The sequence below is a fragment of the Sminthopsis crassicaudata genome, chromosome 6 (genome assembly GCF_048593235.1).
Source record: "Sminthopsis crassicaudata isolate SCR6 chromosome 6, ASM4859323v1, whole genome shotgun sequence".
Classification (NCBI taxonomy): domain Eukaryota; kingdom Metazoa; phylum Chordata; class Mammalia; order Dasyuromorphia; family Dasyuridae; genus Sminthopsis; species Sminthopsis crassicaudata.
This window is the reverse complement of record NC_133622.1, coordinates 151,240,253-151,263,150: the sequence shown is the minus strand read 5'-3', so window position 1 is coordinate 151,263,150 and position 22,898 is coordinate 151,240,253. Positions and strand designations below refer to the sequence as shown.

General features: G+C 33.1%; 1 protein-coding gene across 5 annotated transcripts in view; it reads right to left on the bottom strand.

Moving 5' to 3' along the window:
* The window catches only part of NFKB1 (nuclear factor kappa B subunit 1), a 161,615-nt gene that overhangs the window by 95,025 nt on the left and 43,692 nt on the right, over positions 1–22,898 (bottom strand). For 3 of the 5 annotated variants that reach the window (XM_074276224.1, XM_074276225.1, XM_074276227.1), the window contains 2 exons: positions 15,359–15,399; positions 1,640–1,738 (listed from right to left, as the gene is read on the bottom strand). In XM_074276224.1, coding sequence (XP_074132325.1) covers positions 1,640–1,738; positions 15,359–15,399 — 140 coding nt within the window. The remainder of the gene's footprint in view (positions 1–1,639; positions 1,739–15,358; positions 15,400–22,898) is intronic. The other 2 variants (XM_074276226.1, XM_074276228.1) reach the window with 1 other exon arrangement.

Here is a 22,898-nt window from a genome sequence, read left to right as displayed (position 1 = left end):
GGGGTTCTTCAAACCAAGCTCAGTTAGGATTCTCATCCTTGCTCTACCTTCCCCTTCCTACTTAAGAGGTCACTGAGCAGCTGTCTAATTGTTCCCTATTCCTGTTCTATTCTGGATGCTGAAGGAATTGAAACAATGGAAACTCCAGACAATGAGGCTCTAAACTGCTTAAACTGGAGACCACAACCCCACTGTCATTCCTATAATTCCTATTAAATAGGGTTTCTCAACCTGAGGACCATGAACTTGTTTGTTGAATATTTTTACAACTTTCAATTTCAACATAAATAGTAACCTTTAACAACATTCTGGGAAGAGCTCTATTAATTTCACCAGACTGTCAAAGGGATCAATAAAACAAACAAACAAAAAAACCCTTTTGTTTTATAAAGTGTCTGTTATTCCACAATTAGAGAGAAGATGCTTAAAACATTCAAATGTGACCAAGAAGGTGAATGGTATGAATAAGTTTTGATTAAAGAGATAAGTGATGTAATAAGATCCTTAACTAACTTGAAGGAAGGATGGGGATGGGGTCAGAAGAGAGAAGGACACTGAATACTTACAAATGAAGAATTGGAGACAGAAATACCACTAAGGGAGAAAGCTACAAAAACCAACTAGTTAGACTAGAGAATTGTTTCTCTACTTGAGGTTTTTTTTGAGGGCCTTCCCTTATCTAGAATGTTTTTCCTAAAACAAAAGTATTTTATATTTTGGAAACTCAGAAAATGATCCTAAATAAATACTATTCTTAAATTATGAAACAAATACCAACATTTTCAAAATAACTCTAGCAATTTGATATTATGCCCACTGACTCAAATTAATACCACACAGATCAAAAAGAAATGACACCAACAAAATGAATAAAGAAAGATGCTATAAGGGTCAGCTAGATGGCAGTGTATAGAACACCAGCCCTGAAGTCAGGAGAACCTGAGTTCATATTTGACCTCAGACACTTAACACTTCCTAACTGTGTGACCCTAGGTAATTGCCCCAATTGCCTTAGCAAAAAAAAAAAAAAGAAAGAAAGAAAGAAAGAAAGATGCTATGCTGTAGTTTTACTGTGAAAATACAATTCAAATTAATTTTTATGTAAGTCAACAAGCTTAACACAATCAAAGAATATTAGGATGTATGTATGATAAATGAGGATTCATGTGATATAAGTATTTATTTGTTAGGGATGTTCTTTTAAATATTTGCATTTATCTTGCTGACTATTTATGAAGAAAGTATAAAAGTCAAGACTTTGCTCCATAAATCTGAAGGCAGTGTTAACCTATTCAATTCAATGAAGTAAATTTTACATTAATTATAATAATTTTTGAGATGACTGAAAGCCACTGAAATTGAACCAAATGCAAATGTGATCACAACCAAAATAATGCAAATGATTTAAAAACCATATTTAGTACAAATACTAACATTTTTACACTCCATCATTTTACTTTCATAGAATGTCATAAATGTCACCAACCATCTTTCTTGTAAGCAAAATTTTTATGTTGTCAGCTAAACATTTGACTTGTTGACTTAAGATCAATCCCTGTTCCTACTCATAGGTCATCAAATCTCCCAGAATTAACAATTTACAAGATAAAAACTGGTAGAAATAGAATGGCAAACTTACTTTAACTTGGGGATATGATTTCTTGTTCTTTTCACTAGACGCACCAGGAAGTCCTCCATGAGATGGTCCTTCACACACATAACGGAAACGAAACCCCCTCTGCAAAGGTTAACACAAAACAAACTGGTGTAAAAATTGCTGATCTAAAGAATTATAACAATAGGTGAAAAAAAAATTTTTCAGGTACTTATAGCAATACAAGTGGGAAATTACAAGAAAATTTATAATCATGGCTACTTAACTATTTAGAGTGAACTGCCATCTTAACAAAGTCATACTGTCTTAAATTGAATTAATAAAACAAAATAATTATAGCCTGGAACCATCAATGAGAATTGAAATATGGTATCAGTTGATATGGAGACAACTTGGTGGAACAGTGAATAGAGCCTGGACTCTGGAAGAACTGAGTTCAAATCGGATCTCAGACACTACATAGTTATGTGATTAATCACTTGATCTCTGCTTGCCTTAATCCCTGGAGAAGGAAATGGCAAACAACTCCAAAGTCTTGCCAAAATACCCGTTGGACAATATAGTCCACAGGGTCACAGTCAGATGTCAGCAACTAATCTATATCTGTTCCTCTTCAGTTTCTACCTATACAGCTAAATAACATGATGGATAGACAGCAATACATAGAAGTCAGGAAGATCCAAATTCAAATTCTGCCTCCAAAACTTATTGGGATATATATCTCTATGTTACTTAACCTTTCTTTGTCTTGGCTTCTTCATCTGTAAAATGGGGATGACACTTCATAATAATACCCACATCACAAGGTAAGAATCAAATTTATAACTATATTACTAATTATTATTATGAATTATAATTATGATTCATTCTTTATTAATAAAATACATTAAAAGTCCTTATTAATAAAGTTTCTGATCCATTTTATTGATATTGCCTTCTTTCTGATGATTATCTCAGTTTACTGTATATACATATGTAGTTTAGATATCTGTATGTGATCTCTTCCATTAAACTATGAAAGCAGGAACTATAGTCTGATTTTCTTTGTAGTGTCTGGCATGTAATATGAGCTTAATAAAATTTCTTCGACTATTGTTTAGACTTATATTTATCTTCTTCCACTGGCAGTTTTCTTCAAGTATTTGAAAGGATGTCATGCCTTTCTGCCTTACTCAAGAAGCTTCACTTTCCTCTCCCTCTTTTAGTGTAAGTTTGCCAGCAAGGGCTAACTAAAGTTTTTGGATTTTTATCTCTAACATCGCCCCAGTGCTTTGCATACAACAAATACTTAATAAATGTTTTCCATTCATTATTTAATCATTCATTTACAAGGGGCTAAACTTTTTAAAGTATAAATTAAATAGAGTATATGTATACATGTCCATACAGTTATTTTGCTGTACAAAAAGAATGTTTTGGAAGCTCTTAGATACTGACACAACTTTAGAAAAGCCCTGTGGGAAACTTTGTTATTTATAAAATACTAGAACTATAGCACATTCTGTGACAAGAATTAGAATTCTAGTTTTGCCGTTTATTTGCTGTTTAATCCTGGCAAAGTCATCTCTAAACCTGTGATTCTTCTTGTTTAAATGAAAGGACTGGATTAGATGGCTTCTAAACCTTCCAATTCTATAGAGATGCTTTCCAAAATCCCACCAAAATCCTCCCCTGCATCTTTTTTTTTTATTTTATTCATTTTTCCAAATTATCCCCTCCCTCCTTCCACTCCCTCCCCCCGATGGCAGGTAATCCCATACATTTTACATGTGTTACAATATAACCTATATACAATTCCCCTGCATCTTTGACATCCCATCAATTCTAGTAGCAGAGCAATCAACATGTCATACTAAACTCAAGCTAGAAGAACATGTTGTGTTCAATTTGTGAAGAATTTTAATTCTACATGGAAGGGCTTACATTTTATCTTAGAATTAACTGATTATCACTAGCATTTGGGTAGGGGAGAAAGAAACATGCTCAAATTTGTGCATGAGAACAATCATCTTAATAGCTATGTGGAATATGATTTTTAGTGAGGATAGAAGAGGGAGAACAATTTCAGAAGCTATTGCAGTCACTCAAACAAGAAATAATAAGTGCCAGAACTAGGATGCTAGCTGTATTAGTAGAGAGAAGGGGATAGAAGCAAAAAATCTTACAAAGTGTATAAATGACAAGTTTTGATTTTACAAAGACTTAGAGAGTTTGACCAACATTAAATAACATAATAAAAATGAAATTGGCTATATTTATGAACCTTAAAGTGTGATATAAATGTAAGTAAAAAGACAGGAAATTAATTGTCTATATTAGTAAATCCTGTCTGGTTAGAGCAAAGTTCAAAATAAACACTAAATTGGAAGGAAGTATACAGATGAAAAGATAGCATTGCATTTGGTTACAACAGTTCCAACCTGACCTGTTTAAGTTTTTCCTAGAAAAGTTTAGCCACTAAGAAACAGCTGCCACAATGAAGAGAACATAAATGAACCCAGAAATCTCCTTAGCCAACAATCTCTTGACTAAGTGGGCAGTTATGAGAGCCAAAGTTAACTGCAATTTGGATTGTGAATTCATGTATAAAACATTACAAATTATAAAAGAACAGTTGAGAAAAAAAAGAAGCTTGAAGAGATTTGGCACAAGACTCAGGTAAAGATATCAAATATTTGAAACAGAACAAAGCCAGCAATAAATTATAGTAACAGATTTTCATTAGCAACAAAAATAGACTCACATATTTCAATTTTATGACTTCAATACTATAAAAGGAAAAAGAGATACTACTTAAAAAATTGAACCTGGCCAAGCACAAACAGAAGTAACACCTACTAAAGGCAAAGCAATCACTTTATCTGTTGAGGATCAATATTTAGTTTATCTTTAAAATACCTGAGAAAATTGCAAAATGATAAAAGAGATCATAATTAGTTCACTGTATTCCTCTCAAAAATAAACAATTAAGAAGACATTCTACAGACTAATTTGTCTTCTCTTAAAAAAATTATGAGAAACATCTATATATGCACTGAGTACATCTTGCTGACAACATGAGATGGAAAAAGACGGGCTTTGAAGATTATTTTTTATAAAAGACCCTGTCATTATGATCACAAAATCCACAGTGGTGAAGAGACCCAAACTGTTCCTGAAAAAAATTATTGAGAAAGATGATTTGTTTTAATAAAAATCAATAATGTTAAAAAATGTTAAAAACAATAATATTAAAAAGAAAATATTATTTGACTTAATGGGAAGCTAGTAGTGCAATGGATAGAACACCAGGCCTGTAGTCAAAACTATTCATCTTTCTAAGTTTAAACCTGGTCTCAGACACTTACTATGTGATGCTAGGGAAGTCACTTAACCCTGCTTGCGTCAGCTCTTTATCCATAAAATGAGCTGGAGAAGGAGATGGTAAACGATTCTAACATTTTTTCCAAGAAACTTCAAATGGAATCACAAAGTGTCAGACAGAATTAAAAAAACAACTGCACAATAAAAATCTGATTCCATGGGACAAAGTTCTGCTTTTGAAGAAAGACTCCTGCTCAGCCAAGGTGCCATATGTACATTAAACACCTATGATACATGCTTAAAGCATCTTATTAAAAAAACCTAACAAAAGAATTCCCTGTTGATAGCAAAAGTTTCCAAAAGTTCTACTCACAAAATGACATTATACTAGCTGTTCTAAGTCTCGATTCTTGGAGAAATCTCCACCAAGAAGAAAGCGGATGAAAAATTGTCCACATTCAGATATGCAACTGGTAAGGTAGTCCAATGAGTTAATTCATCTATCTATACAATGCTAAGTATCTTGGACAGATGCTTCAGGCATAGAATGAGTTGAGAAGAGAATTTAATTGGGAGAAACGATCTAAATATATGCACTCAAAAAAACCAAGCAAAAGTTTAAATGTTCTCATAGCTATCAATGCCACATAATCTTATCTCTTTAAGTCTTGTTCTCTCCCAATGAGACTATATCACAACACATGATCTTAGAAAAAATAAAATGTTAAGATAACACAAAAATCAGAAAGATGCCTGGGGTATCTGAGATGACCACAGCAATGCTGACTTAAATAAATATTTATTGCTGTCAGCAATATGATAGCCAAGGTTACCTTTAACCATTAGTACAATTGCTACTTTTTCCATTTGTAGTCTTTCTTTTGAACATGAAACTGCAAACATATTATGTATAACTTGCTTTTCTTTTTAAATATGTAATAAAGTTGTCACATAATTTTTATTTCCTCTACCCTAGAGATGGGTACCAATAGACACAAATATGTACACATATACATATATTATATATACATAGACACCATACTATCTATACATTTATATATATATATGTTTATGTATATGTGTACACATACATATCTGTCTATATATACACACACACATTTATCAAATCTTTTTCTGGAAAGATTCCTTCATAGATCCCTTGTAGTTAATTTGGGTACTTATGGTAGTCAAAATCATTTGATCGCTGAGTTGTTTCTAGAACAATATTGTTATTACTATATACAATATTCTCTTGGTTCTGTTTATTTTGTTCATTATTTTATGCAAATCTTTCCATGTTTTTCTAAGCTCAAGCACATCATTTCTTATAGCACAGTAGTATTCTAACATGATCATATAACATAATTTGTGCAATCATTCCTAATTGATAGACATTCCTGCAATTTCTAGTTTTTTGCTACACCAAAGAAAACCGATATAAATATTTAGAACATATAGGGTTTTTTTTTTCCTTTCACCCAATCATCTTGGAAACAAACCTAATATGACATGGGAAAACTGATTGCTTATAAGCTTTGAACATTCTTTAGTTGAAGAATGACTTGTATTCTTATATAGATGACAAAGTTCTTTATATACTTGAGATATGAGACCTTTATCTGAGAAATTGTCTATAAAAAGTTTGCTTAATTTTTTGCTTTCCTTCTGATCTTAGCTACATAAGTTTTATTTGTGTAAAAACTTGTTATTTTAATATAATCAAAATTATCTATTTTATACCTCATGCTATCTAAATCTTATTCATTCATAAATTATTCACTTATCTATGTCTAATAAGTCAATATGATAATATGCTTGAAAAACGTTTGTTATTTGACATTCTTTAGCCATACCCCCTTTAAAGATTTCTTGCTTTGAGATTTTATCTATCCTGTGAACTTTCTAAAATATATTTCTTAAAATCCAGGACATGTATTTGACTCTACTCAGAATTATTCTCTATTACTCTTAAGGACATTAGCTTCTCCACAAGGATTGGGTTACATAGATATAGGTTGAGGGGGCCAACAAGGAAATAGGGCTAGTGGTCAGAGGTGCTATTATTTCAGGACACCTGGATACAGAATCCTGGGATTTTTCCATCCATATCTAAAAGGGATTGGAGAGCAGCTAAGTGGTGTAGTGGATAGAGCACCAGCCCTGAAGTCAGGAGGACCTGAGTTCAAAACTGATCTCAAACATTTAACATGTCCTAGTTGTGTGACCTGGGCATGTCACTTCACCCCAATTGCCTCAGCCAAAAAAAAGAGGGATTTGTAGTAGTATCATTCATTTGGCATCTGCTATCCTATGCCTTTCCCTCAGGATGCTTTGCTGCTTCATCCTGGCTGGCTTACCTATTCCACTGGTGACCAGGGGTATGGATATAGGTATTGGTTCTCCTTCTCCACACAGGTTACTCCTCTCAGTGTTGATATCTTTCTCCCAAGGTCTCTAGGGTTTCCCCAACATCAACCAGATCTTTTTTAGTGATCAGAATTGAGTCCAGAGAATAAGTTTACTCTTTCTCAAAACTGAAATTATTATTTCAGAAAGTCGAGTTTACCAATGTACTACTGTTACTGTAACATATATATATATATACACATATGCACACATATTTTTAAAAATAAAATGCCTAATTAGCTTACTGTCAACCTTGTATCCTTCCACACCCTGCTTACCTTTACTATGTACCAGTTTTGTGATCTGTTTTAAGACCTGGATTGAGAAAGCATTCACTTGCACTAAAGTGTTCCAGTGGTTAATCAAGATACAAAGGTTACCTGGGTCTCCAAGGCTCTGCCACTGGAATACAAGCTGTGGCAAGACATTCTAAATTGGATAGGATCCAAGTACAGCCCCAGGGACAGGCCTCTGTCTGAAGGCCAACACAGCTAAATAGGAAGAGATTCTTCAAGAAAGTTGCTCCACCCCCTTTTTTTAAGCCAAAGCTAATCATGAATACAAAATTATGAAGGCTTTTAATGTGAAGCAGTGGAGGGAATATACACAAAGAAAAAAATTTCCTGTTTTTTTCATAAAATTTTTTTATTGATATCTTCTGTTTTTATATCAACTAAATATTCCTTTATATCATCTCCCTCCCATAACAATATTTTAAAGAATTTTTAAAAAAATCAACAAAACAAATCAATATATTTTTAAAATATAAAAATATGAAATATGGAAATTCATGTAGTGAAAATTTTTGATGTTTTAAAACATCAAAAAAGCATTATCTATGGCCTCCATCTATTCAGGTAGGTAGTGTAATACTCCAGTGAATATGACTTTGAACTCTTCTTTTAAGCACTCAAGTGCCCTAGGCTAACTAGGGCTTATGGATTTCACAAAACTTCATCCAAATCACTTATCTCTTTTAATATATATGTGCATTTTGACCTAGGTCTAGATTTCTACTGCCACTGTCCAGATATAAATTCTATTACATGAAATCTTGATGATCAAATTTTATCTCCTTATGCATCTTGCTTTATCTTTCTCATGTCTTATATGTTGAAATAACCCTATATTCTTGAAAACTAAACCAATAAAACAATAGTTCTATTGTGTTCTACCAAACTAGAAAGGCTTCAAATTTGGGCTTACTTTGTCTGAGGATCAGCCCAGTCAAGTTCAAAAAGTTTATTATCAGGTTCACTGCAGAATGAATAAATTTTTACACTTAAGGAAAATGTTTTAGCGGCTAATAATTCTGATAAAGGCTTGGTCGCAAATATCTATAAGAAATCAACATAAACATCTGAGAATTAGTTATTCCTCATAATTAAATGATAAAAAGATATAAATGGGTAATTTCCAAAAGAATATCTACATGTTCTCAATACCATATTAGTATGCATGCTACAAACCACTAAAAGAAATCAAAATTCAATTCTGAGATTTAATTTTCTACTGATCACATCTGCAAAACATGAAAAGATGAAAATGGTAAATGTTGGAAGACAGACACATTAACGTATTGTTCATGGAACTGTGAATTATTCCAACAATTCTGAAAAGCTATTAGGAATTGCAACCAAAGTCATGAATGGAACATATTTTTTTTTTAATTTACTGAATTAAATACAAAATAAGAAAAAAACAGAATAGAAAAAAAAGAAAAACAGAAAAGGAAAACTAAATTAAAATTATTGTCAAGTGCCCAGTAGAACATCAGGATGGATTCAAAATATATAACAATAAATTTCCATTTCAAGAAAGCATATATTATAATAGAAGAAATTATATTCATAAGTCTTCCTCTTTGCTTTGCTTTTTTTGTAGGATATTCTTTTGTCCTCTGCCATCCACTTTTTACTTTATTCTTTTTTCTCCCTTTCATCCCTCCACCTCCTTCAAGTAGGTGACAGTTAAGCACAGATATATTTATACACACATATATACATATATATTCACACCCATCCACAGACCTCCCCCATATATGTCTCTATATACACATACATAGACTTACCCACATATATTGACACACACATCCACATTTATCCATATGTAAACATGCATCTAAAACAATATTAATATGGTTGACATATGATATAGATTTCTTCCTTGATTGAATCTTCGACTTCATCTCAGATCAATGAATACTAGTCGTACTTTTTTCTAATAAATTCTATTCCTGATCCTTATAGTGTTTGTGTATACCTTTAATTTCTATCCTGCTAACTTTTCTATTTCAATTCTGCTCCTTAACTTGCCTTGCAATTACTTAACCTCCTATTACCCATGGATCCCTGTTATCTTCTTCCCCCAATCTTTCTTTCACTCTTCATCACACTGTCATTAATCTACACATCTTATCCTACTCAGATTAATCTAAACATCCTTTTGTATCCTATCTTATTCTATGCCACCCTTTATCCTGATCCCCTTAATCTACACAGCTTGAACCACTACATTTATTCTACGTATCCTTTCGTGGTTTGTACACACACACACACACACACACACACACACACACACACACACAGGTTCCCTATTTAAACCATTCCTGATGAGGGTTTTTAGAACAATGAGCCCTCCTCCTTCCTCTAATGCTTCTATATCAGTTCTTCTTCTGTACTTCATTTGTATAACAATTACTATTTTACCTTTTATTAGACAGTTTTGCTTTTTAGAGTCAAATCACACTCAACTCTGCCTCAATCTTTCTTTTAAGCTATTCAAGTCAATCTTAAACATATGGTATACATTTCCATGTACAGCACATAAACAATTTGTCCATGTTAAGTTCCTTAAAATTAATCTTTGATATTGGTTCTTATACGTTAATTTTCTACTAAGTTCAGGTTTGGTTTGAGACAAAGTCCTGAAAATCTGAAAGTTCAATGAATGTCCGTTTTTTTTCTTTCAATATTATGGATAATATTGCTGGAAATGATATTTTTAGGTGCAGACTTAGTTCTTTTGATTACCAGTATATATGATTCCAGGATCTGCAGTATTTTATTGTGGCTGCTGCTAAGTCCTGTACAATTCTAACTGTAGCTCTAGCATATTTGAATTTTTTTTTTTTTTGCGTGTTTCTTGAAGTTTTTTCTTTGATCTGGGACTTCAAAATTTGGCAATAATATTCCTATGTGTTTTCCACAAAGGATCTCTTTGAAGTAGTGAGTGGTGGTTTATTTCAATTTCTACTTTTCCCTCATGTCATCTCTCCAAGACAGTTTTCTTAGATTATCTCTTGCATTATTGTGTTAAGGTTCTTTTTGGGGTCATAGCTTTCAGGTAGTCCAATTATTCTTATATTTTCTCTTCTTGATCTGTTCTCCAGATCTGTTGTTTTTCAAATGTTTCATATTCTGTTCTATTTTTTTCAACTTTTATGTTTCTATTTATTTATTTATTTATTTTTTGGTGTCATAACTTCATTGACTTCTCTTGCTCAATTCTAATTTTCAAAGAATTATTTCCTTCTTTAAAGTTCTTCTATAAATTCTTATTAACATTACTATTTGAGGTAGAAGAGGATTTTTTTTTTACTTCATTGTTCTCTACAGATGAATCCCAGCCTTCCTTATTCCCTTAGTAAGTTTCTATGGTTGGGTTCTTTCTTCTTTGCCTGTTCATTTTTTTTTTAAATAAAAATTATTAGTGTAAGCATCTCTAATCCTGGCATAAGGAGAGGATGGTACCTCTAACTTCACTTCAGCTCTCCTTTCTGACCTGAAACCCTTCTGCTAACCTTCTGCAAGTGCTAAAAGGCAGCAACATTCCTGCCCCACTGCCTCTGCCCTCACCAAGTGGGCTGGCTCTTTCTTAATTAGTTATGCCTCTGCAACACAACTGGGTCTGGTGTTCCTAGTCAGCTAAGGTTCACTCAATCTTCCCAGTTTCAGATGCTCATTCCAGCCAAAACCTGCCTTGCTGTTCCAGAGTAAAAGTTTGTGTGGTTCTGCTTGAGGCTCCAGCCAAACCCAGCTAGTCCCCAGAGCTCCTCTTGGCATTTTTGCAGAGCAATTCCAGAGGTGTTTGCACTTTACAGTGTTAATCCCTGTAGGGAAAATTCTGTCCCCCAAAACTTTGTTTTTCAACTGTCTATGTATCCTCAAAGCACAAATTTATTCTGTTTGTGAGAGAAATCTAGAGAGCTTGAAATTTTCTGACTTCTTCCCAAAATTCTCCCCAAGGCAGATATTCTTTGATCAAAGGGGAACATAAATAGGCATCTACACAAGAGGTCCAAGGAAAGAGAGAAAAGTCCCTTATTTTAAAAAATGTATAACAATACTTTTTATAGTAGCAAGGAACTAGAGGGAAAAACAGACCAATTAACTAGGGAATGGCTAAAAATATTGGAGTGTGCAAATATGAAATCTTATTGTAAGACAAATGAAATGATAAATATGGAGTATTTGAAGAAATATGGGAAGATTAAAGTGAAGCAAAATAAGTAGAATTAGAATAATTTACAAAATGATCACAATAATGTAAAGGAAAGCCACATTAAAAGACTTCAGAATTAAAATCAATATGGTAACATAACTTCAAAAGACTGATGATGAAACATGATTTTTCTCAACAGAGTAGAATAAAGGTGTGGAATGAACCCAGTATTTTTGGACGTCAATATGTTGTTTTGTTTTGCTGGAGTGCAACTCTTAGGACTTATAGAATGAGTGCCAGTCCTCACAGAGTAACAATATTGTTGTTTTTCTTTTTAATAATGATTTTAAAAAAATATTAGCTACATAAGGAACTGGAAACTGAATGGATGCCCATCAGTTGGGAAATGGCTGAATAAGTTATATGAATTTTATGGAATGTTATTGTTCTATAAGAAACAATCAGCAGGATGGTTTCAGAAAGACCTGGATAGACTTATGTGAACTAATGCTATGAGAAGTGAGTAAAACCAAGAACACTATATGCTGTAACAACAAGATTTTGTGATGATCAACTGTAATGGACTTGGCTCTTTTCAACAATAAGCTGATTCAGGTCAATTCTAATAAACTTGTGATGGAGAGAGCTACAGTCTAGTTGGTTCTCACTCCAGCTTCTTCCAAGATCATAATCTTTAAATGGAGGACACTGAAAAAGCCATTTATGCTCCCCATTGTCTTTGGTTTCCTATTTAGGATTTCAGAGTTTCTGGAAATACATTAATCACTAAAGATGAGAATTGTTTCAAAACCACAACTGTTCCTATTGTAGAAAAGTGTTGGTAATTTACTTAAAAAAAAAAACAAACAAAATAAACAAACAAACAAAAAAAAAACTATAAACCACAAAAAGAAACTAGAAATTCTTAACATTTAGCCTCAAGAACCAGGTAGCCAGGAAGACAAAAATTCACATGCATGCTAGCCAATTTAAGTAACTTAAATGAATATTTAGCAGTCCTAGAAAAGCACCATTCGATAATACCCTAGAGAAGAAATAAATATTTTAGATATTCATGTTATATTGATCAAAATTTGAAAAAAAAAAAATCCAAAGTGAAGATGCTACTAATAAAACAAAAAACTAAGAAATATTCTGGGCATCAATTTTTTATCATGGATCATTGTTTCTTTTAGAAAGTGGGGAAATAGAGAGGGTGGATGTAGATGGTTCAAGTTAGTCAGTTTTCAGTCATGTCCTATTCTTTGTGATCTCTTTTTTTTTTTTTTTTTTGGCAAAGATACTGGAGTAGTTGGCCATTTCCTTCTCTAGCTCATTTTACAAATTAAGAACTGAAGCAAATAGGGTGAGATGACGTGCCTAGGGTCACATAGCTAGTAGGTGTGTGAGGCCAGATTTGAACTCACAAAAGTAAGTTTACCTGATTCCAAGCCCAGTGTTTTATCTGAAGACTTCTTAAACTTTTCCCACTTTCAACCCCTTTTTGCCCAAGAAACTTTTAAGTGGTCCTGGAAATATAGGTATATAAAATAGGTATACAAATCAAACATTTACTGATAATGAATCATAATTTTGCAACCCCCACAGTTTAAAAAGCTAAGCTTTATCCCACATTAACAAAATTATTTTTCAATTAAAAAGTACAGTAAATTTTCTTTGAATCTTCATTATATTGTTAAGGACAAATAGAATCTTAACAAATTGTTAATGTATCCTAAGATATCCTAAGAGCCTAGACAAGATAACCTCTATGACCTTTTTCAGCTTTGACATTCTAGGATGCTTTGGAAGGATGATTCCTTCCAAAAATAAATGAGTCTCTAACTTTAATGGGGCAAATCCTAATGCTCCTGTATTTATTCAGGAAAGAAAAAAGCACCAAAACTCATGATTTTGATGAAATTTCTGGTACCATTTCTCTTCATTGAAAAGGTTGGCAATCCACAGTCATTCATGGTAGTCATTCCATTCACTTAAAATGAGTAATCAACCTCAAAATTAAGGCAATGATTACCCTGACAAGAAATTTTGTTTGATACAACATCCTTATATAGATGGTTTTTACTTTCACTCAAGACAAAAATTAACAAATTATATCAATATGGCAATGGACATGCTGTCAATTGTGTAATCAAGAATTTCTGTAACTTCATGAAAGGCACAATAGGTCAAGATTCCATCAGTGAGAATAACTTGTTTTCATAAAGTACATTCACCTTTTCTGGTAATACAAAAATATCGATATCTTCTATATGGCTTTTGAAAAAGACATTCTTTGACATTTATTATAAATATATACAAAAAGTATACATAATGAATATATTATTAAACATATAGTTAAATATATTATTAAGTGAATGAATATATAAGTATATTTAAGAACATAATTTAGTGTGTATGCACATAATTCTTAATTCCATTTAAAATGATATTTTTATTAACATTTAAAAATTTTTAATGTAATTTATTTCAGTGAACAAATAATACATTTTCCTTTTAACTTCATTTGATACAAAAATCTGGATTTTCTCAGTCTAATAGGCTTGGAAAGCTACTTTTATATCAAGCTCCTACTTAAATTTTTAAAGGTTACTCAAGAAAAATATAGTTTTAGGGAATTAATGACAATGCTGCATGAGGTCATTGTTGCAAACTATAGAAGTTGCAGGTAAAGAGAAAGAAAACAGAATATGGAATACAACAGGGTACCCATCAGACCCTAGAAAGGTGATAATATGGTTTTTACTATTCTCATTTTACATCAAGCATTTTCATTTGGTTTTTAGTTTTATGAAGATAGTTTATGTAATTAAGCATCATAATTAAACACTGTAAAACTATATCTTAGTACTACTGAGGCACAGAGATTCAGTGGAAAGAAAGTAAGCACGTTTTTAGCAGATTGGTAAGATCTTGAAGAAGTCAATGAATGAACCTCTCAAAAAGCCTGTTCAGAATCTCAGAAGAATAATGATGAAGCTCATTTCTTATCTCCTGACAGAGAGGAGATGGACTAGAGGTACAAAATGTGATATGCAGCCAAAATGTTTATTTGTCCTCATCAACTATATATCTTTGTTTCAAAGGAGGTCCTCTACTAGGGAGGATGAAGTTAAGGAGTTGTGATAGAAATGGAAAAAAGAAGAGCATCAATAAAACTTTCAAAAACAATACAGAAAGGGACACAAGGTAATTTGTCAGCATACTGTTTAATATATATTTTAAAAATATTTTTGTAAAGGAAATTCAGTTTTTATATAACTCTCTATCTTGTTTTTCTTTGAATGCTGAAATGTGAAAGCTGATTATTATTAAATTTTTATTTTGAGAATATTTTTAAAAGAAAAATATTTAGAATGAAATTTTCTCAAGTATTTTAAACTTTGGGATTCTGCTCCTTTTATTCAAGAGAATGCATCTCTTAAGGAAAGTGATCACTGGGCTACCAAAAAAATAAAACATTTTTTTAAATGTTATACTACAATTACTGATAATTGATACTACAATTACAAAAACCATTTCATTTCTATTAAGTATTGAAAGTTCCCATCCCATTTTTTATTGTCTTACCTGTTTAGGTTGCTCTAATATTTGAAGGTAGGGACCATCTGCTAAAAAAACAAAACAAAAAACAGAAACCAAAAGAAGAAAGTAATTGTAAGGTTTCTTAAATTCACCCAAAACATAAAACAAACAAAAATAAACATATTACCAACACAGGCTTTGATGTTATATTTTCTACTTTACTCTACTCTAGTTGGGTCATTATCTCCATTCCTTCCAGATCCCCAGATTTTGCTCCCAGGACTTTGAAAGAACAACTGTGGATTTATTCAGATTTAAGATTCTACCATATTCCTAGACAGTCATATCACCCAGTTTGTACTTTTCTCCCCTTTCTAATTCTTCTTCATGTCCATTTTTAAGAGTAAGGACTGTGTTACTTGCTACTATCTATATTTTCAGTCCTTAATACGTTCATATAGCATGTGTTAAACTAAACATTGAATTCATTTAAAACAAAAATTCTTTGAAAATGTAATTTAGCCTCTTTTTGTGTATTTAATGTTTCCTGATTTCAGTAACAATTCTTTACCAAATTTAACAGTACCCACAGGAATACTGGGGTCACATGATAAATTTACAAGGCAGGGGTTGAATTTGTGGTGTTTTTTTTTTTTTTTAAATCTAGCATGAACCTTAGATATTTACCCTTCCTAAGTAATAATTCAACAAAATATAAAATTTCCTAAGAAACAAAACAAAACAAAAAAAAAGTCACATTAGATTTCATGAAGCAAGAGCTTGTAATTTTGCTAGTATTATCTATTAAAAGTTCCCCATGGAAAATCATAAGTCTTCCTTACATTCCAAAATTCAATGGTGTTTATGTTTAGTGATAATAGTGAAATAAGGAAAAAAGTAGAGCACCAGGCCTGAATACAGGAGGACCCGAGTTCAAATCTGGTCTCAGACACTTAACACTTCCTAGCTGTGTGACAAGTCACTTAACCCCAGCCTCAGAAAAAAAAAAGAAATAAGGAAAAAAGTAAAACAGAGATAAGTAAATAGTTTTCTGTGGACCTTATACTTTACTCCGTGTGTGTGTGTGTGTGTGTGTGTGTGTGTGTGTGTGTGTGTGTGTGTGTGTATTAAGGATCTCAAAAGATTTAGCAATAGTTAAACTAATCATGCTTACAATGCACTAAGATTTTTTGGGTAGATGTAAGATCTATATGAATATCTTAGTCTAACATAATTCTTCCACAATTTAGAATTCAATATAATTGATAAATTGTTTGGTTTTGCTGAGTTGCTTTCCCCTTTTATTTTTTAATTCTTTCATATCAGGGTTGGCTCATTCACCAGCTAAGGGGGAAGAGATATATTTGGAAATAAAAACATCATAAATTTTTTGTTAAGGAACTCTGTATAATATCTATCTGTTAGAGAAAGGGTGAGAGCTAGTAATGCCATAAGGCTTTTGCCAGAAATAAATGTGAGCTCACTGTCTTACAACGGGGATGGGCAGAAAGGATGAACTATGAAAGCCTGTGTAATTGGAAACTTTCTTTAAAATGCAATAGGCTTCAAGATGATAACTTCTTTCATTGAAAATGTTTCTTTCACAATACTTTAGCCCTCTGTTTTCTTCTTTTTGCCTCACCAGCAATGAGAAAGGGAGAAACAACAATCCTATTATTCTACTTACAGAACAATTTGGTGAAGGCAAGCCAAGGATATTTGGGGGTATAAGCAAGATTCCCCTTAGAACAGGGCTTATTAATTCCCTTTGGGAGTCTAGGGAAATCTATGAACTTCTTAGTATGATTTTTTTAAGTGCATAATTTAAGGAAATGTTAATGTTTGATTATAGATTAATGAAAATAAAGATGTATTTTTTTTTCCCATCCAAGTTCATGGACTTCCTGACCTCTCTGCCTGGCTGCTTAGGAAGGATAAGATTGTCTGTGGATCCTAGGTTAAGAAATATGACTTTATCATGACTACTCATTTTGTTTCAGATTTTGTTTTTCTTGCCTTCTCACTGAGTGGGGGAAGGGAAAGGGAAAAGGGGAAAATCTGGAACTAAAAAAAGAAGGATAAGAAATTCTCTGTGCTTAAAAAAAAAAATAGAACCCTTCCTGTAGATGATTCATAGTAGGCAATAAAAAGGGGTAACTAAGTAGTGCAATAGATAGAGTGCTGGGCCTAGAGTCAGGAAGACTAAAATTCCTAAATTCAAATTTGATCTCAGACACTTAACTAGCTGCATGACCCTGAGCAAGCCACTTAGCCCTGTTTCTTTCAGTTTTCTCATATGGATAATGAGCTAAAGAAAAAAATGATAAACTACTCCAACATCTTTGCCAAGAAAGCCCCAAATGGGGCCCTGAAGAACTGCACACGACTCAAAATCGACTGAACAAACTGTAACAACAAAGAACCTACAATATTTCTATACCCACCTTGGAGGCTCATATCTGGTCCTGTCCTTTTTCAGTTTCCCTCATATATCTGCCTTCATTATGGGGCAAATATTATTTAGCAGGTAAGATCTGGGAAAGAAGGCCATTGTAGCCTCTCAAATATAGGAGATCTAATAGGATCAAAAAACAAGTGAACCTTCTTTCTAGATACTTCCAAATGACTGAGTTTCTCCAAAACTGTAGTTTTGGATCTAAACTCCCTTACTTCTACCTCCACGTATTTCCCTTTCTGGAAATATGAATCTTCTTTCCAGCTTGTCTCTCAGAAAAGGGAAAGGACAGGGAAAATATGCATTTCATACTCTCATCTTTTCTTTCTTCAATTGCTCACTTGGGTGACTTAAGTTTTCATTGTCCTCAAGCTTCCTGCTATTACCTACCTTTGGCACATCCTTGAATATACTCATATTCTCTATCCCTTTCATCCCTATCTCTCCCCCAGTCTTTCTCTTATTTCTCTGTCTGTCGCTCTCCCTCTCTTTCTCTCCTCACCTCTCCCCATCACTATCTCTTTGTGTTTCTCTAATCTCTCCTGTCTCTATCTCCATCTCCTTTTCTCTAAATGCCTCATTCCTTCAGTATGACAAAACTCAGATGTGAGGGAGGAAAATAATATGAACTACATCATACTAAGGCAAGTTAATCTCCCTTCTTTACCTATAGATCCTCTTCCAGAAACGTTTTCATTTCAAGAGAGAATATTTATGAAACAAAAATGAATAACCAGGTAATATCTAAGAAATCTTTCAGGAGGAAGAGCTATTTTCTCCCAGTTTCTGAAGTCAAGAGACATAGGTCAACCCTCCCCCCACTCTATCCCAGGACAGAGGGCAGGCAGTCTTTGGGGTCCTCCAGTGCTATCGTGCTATCCTACACCCAAAGGAGAGAAAGACAGCGGGAACACTAATATAAGACGAGAAGACCTTGTAGAGCTTAAGACACATAACTCAACACATACTCTCAAAAATGTATAAAGCCTTGAGTTATTGTCTTTTGTTGGGGTGACATCAGAGCATCCTTTTGCTCTCAGCCCCACCAGCTTTATGCCTACAACTCTGACTGACATGAGATATTCAGCTTCTGGTCCTCGTGGGAAAATGAAGAGATCTAGCTGTCTGAGTGACCTTATGTGATATATTTTGACATTACTGAGGAAGACCTAGAGGAACTTCCTCCTAGCTATGTGGAAGCAGTGAATAGAGCCCTCTGCTTGGAAGGAGGAAGACTTAAATTCAAATCTAACATTAGACATTCACTTACTAGCTGTGTGACTTTAAGAAGACACTTTATCTTTATAGATCTTCATTTTTCTCAATTGTAAAATGAGGATGATAATAATAATACCTATATCCCAGGGTTGTTATGAGGAGAAAAATAAAGGTAATATCTCTAAAATGCTTTGCAAGCTTTAAAGCTATAATGCTAGCTATGATGATTGTTGCTCTACCTTCTAGATCAGGAATGATCATTTATATGTGTGCTTAGATGAGCACATAATAGAATGAACATCTCTGGGAGTCAAGAATCTTGAATCTTCCACTTATTATTCCTGTGACCTCAGACAATTAGCTCATATGATATGCACATAGAGAGGGAGAAAACTCAAGGAATCAATGATCCCATAAAAATGATTTTCCCTCCTGTCAACAAAGTCTATAGGGTCTATAATAGATTTTTTAAAAAAGTATCTGAGATTAAATTTTAATTTAGGAATATTAGTCTTCCTGATTCTAGGCCTAGCACTCTATACATTGCACCCACTTAGTTGCCCCTTCTTACTGCCTACTATGAATCATCTACAGGAGGAGTTCTATTCTTAGGAAAGAAATCTCAGTCTCAGCGGGGAATTTTCATCTCCCCAATACTGGTAAATCCAGTATCTGAGCAAAGGAATATTGAGGGAACCTGTGCTGATAAGAGACACTAGGCTCAACTGTGCTGCCAAGAGGTGGCCCTGAGCAAAAAGAAACCAGAGCACAACCTCCTGGTGAGGGCAGAAGCAGTGGGGATAAGGATGCTACTGGCTATAGGTTCTATGAGAGAGCAGAGTTCTTGGTTTCAGTTCCATGCCAGAAGGAAGAGCTGAAAGAGGACCTAAGGCTAGCGAACACCCCAGGACTAGTTAATCACAATAACAATCTGCTATAAATTTAAAAAAACGAAAACAAAATGATCAAAGACCAATCATAGAAAGTTACTCCTGGAATAGAAAAGACCAGGGTTCATCTTTAGAGGAGGATACTGAAGCAAAAAAAAAAAAAAAAAAGGCTCTCCTATCCCAAAGAGTAATGTCAAAAAGAATTCATAAAAGAGCTCAAAAGAAAACTTTAAAAATAAAATGAGAAAGTGAGGGGAAAAATACGAACAATCCAAGAAAAACAAGAACTGAGCAAGAAGAAGCCAGCAATGTTATGAGACAAAGAAATAACAAAACATAAAGAATGAAAAACTAGAAGAGACTGTGAAACATCTCATTAAAAAATAATTGCTTGGGAGAACAGATCAAGAAGAGAAAACATAAGAATAAACACACCAACTGAAAGCTTTGATTAAATCACAATATAATAATGCAAGTAACAACTTTTTAAAATTGTCCTGAAGTGTTAAAACAAGAGGAGAAAGCAGACTTAGGGGAAAAATTCACCAATCACCACCTGAAAGAGATACTATGAGGAAAATCTATAGGAATGACAAAGCCAAATTCTGAAACCCTAAAGAAAATATTAGAGGTACCAAGAAAAAAAATTCAAAATATGGTAGAACCACAATTAGAATCATACAAAGCCTAAAAGCAGCTACATTAAAAGACTGCTGGTGAAGGAAGACTATATATCGAAGGGCAAAAGAACTGGGGTTGTAGCCAAATTATTACAACCAGTTCTGAACAACAGCAACAATAACAAATAGACATTTAATGAGTTGCAAGACTTTTAGGATTTTGCTGTAAAAAGACTTGAACTTAATGGAAAATTTGACATAAAAGATCCAAAAGAAATATAAAGAAAATATAAAAGAGTAATTACAAGAGATTCAAGAAGAACAAACTGTTTATGTTTTATTGTGGAAATGTAAACCATATGTCTAAGACTGTTACATTACTATTAATAATTGGGTAGTTTGAAAGAAAAATTGGGTGGAGATGAGTATGATATGATCCCTAAAAGCAAAATCATATGGGAAACCATAGAGAAAAAAGAATAATCATCTAATTCAAATGAGAATGTATCTCTGAAAGACTATAAAAAGATTCTAAAATTCAGATACAATCAGAAGGGCAAGGGGAAAAGATCAGGGGAGAGGATAAGGGAGGGATCTTAGGAGATTGGGGGTAGGGATGGTTAAGTAACAGGAGGACAAGGTAGCAGGTAGAAAAGTAAGGCAGAAGAGTGAGGAGGGATAGGAAATAAGAGATATACACAAACATTAAATAAAGATCAGGAGTAGAATTTATTATGTAGAAAAACCAGGGATAGTAATCATGATCTCAGATAAAGTTAAAGCTAAAATTTATTTAATCAAAAGAAAAAAAAATAGGGAAACTATTCTATATATTAGTCATATTAATCAATATTGTTTTAGACTATTTAAAATAAATAATACATTATAAATTGGAATATTGCTGTGGTGTAGGAAATAATGAATTAATGAAGTTAGATAAATATGGAAAGACTTGGACTTATGAAGAAAGATGTTATTTACCTTTAGAGAAATAGAGGACAAGCAAGTATAGTACAGTCTTACATAGATGCATATGAATGTATATGTGTATGATTATAGATATCTGTATGTATCCACAATATAGCTTTCTTGGGGGGTAGGGGAGGGAGTGGAGGGAGAAAGGGAGAAAAGCAAAAAGTGAACAGCAGAGAACAAAAGAAAATTTACAAAGAAGCAAAGCTACAAAGAAGCAAAGAAAAGCAAAACTCTGAATACAATGTATAGCAATTATTATATAGGTTTTCTTGAAATGGAAATTATTGTTATAAATTTTGAATCTTCTCTTATGTTCTGCTGTGCACATGGCAACTTATATTTTTTTCTATTTTGTGTTTAATTTTAAAATTGATTATTATATTTTAAATGAAGGAATGAAAAAACCCCCAACATTTGTCAGCCTCATCCATGTGTTTTGCCCCACTGTAGGTACTAGAGATCCAGATAGAAGATATATGACAGTTTCTGCTCTCAAGGAGATTGGGAAAGACAATACTTTAAAGAGAGGATGAGTGAAGGGTAGACAGTACAGTCCAAAAGTCTTAAAAATGCAACTATGAAGGAATGGTAAAGATTTAGAGGTGTTGGGTTATATTGGTAGTTGGAAAGGCTTAATTAGTCAAGTCAAGAAAACCATTTCATGATATTAAATCCTTGAAGAAATTCCTTTATCCCAAGTATCAAACTCAAGATTCAAGCTGGTCTGAAAAGTTCCTGATTATGGTCCAAATTAGATTAAAATGCTTGATGACACAAGTGGATTGAGTACTGAGCCTCTAGTCGAGAAGACCTAAGTTCAAATCCAGCCTCAGACTCACTAACTGTGTGAACTAAACTCCTTTGTCTCAATTTCCTCAACTGTAAAATGGATTTAATAATAACACCTACCTCTCAGGGTTATTGTAAAGATCAAATGAGATAAAATTTGTAAAGCACTTAGCATAGTACCTAACACATAATAGGTCTATTATATATTCCCTAATGAAAAAATATTTAACAAAATAAAATTTTAAAATTCAATATAGATGCTAATTTGTCATTTTAAAAAATCATTATGCCTCAGCAGTCCTTGTACTTATTTAAAGAACTAAAGATCAATACTGCAAACATCTGTAGAAGTGAATGCTCTTTATGGTGTCCCATCATCATTAGTTACATTGGGTTCAAGCTCTAGCTTTTGCTTCTATTTCATATTTCAAGAATTTGTGGTTTTATCCACATGGTTACTTTCTCTTGCAATGCACAGTGAAAACTCTTAATGTCTTAGTAGCCTATTTCATGAATTGTTATGTATCACCTGGTGACCATCCCTTGGATGATCCTCTCAATTTCAGCTGGTCCTAGAACAAGAGACATGGTCACAAGCCTTAAACCTTAAGCACTGCCATTTTAGTATGACCTCTTAA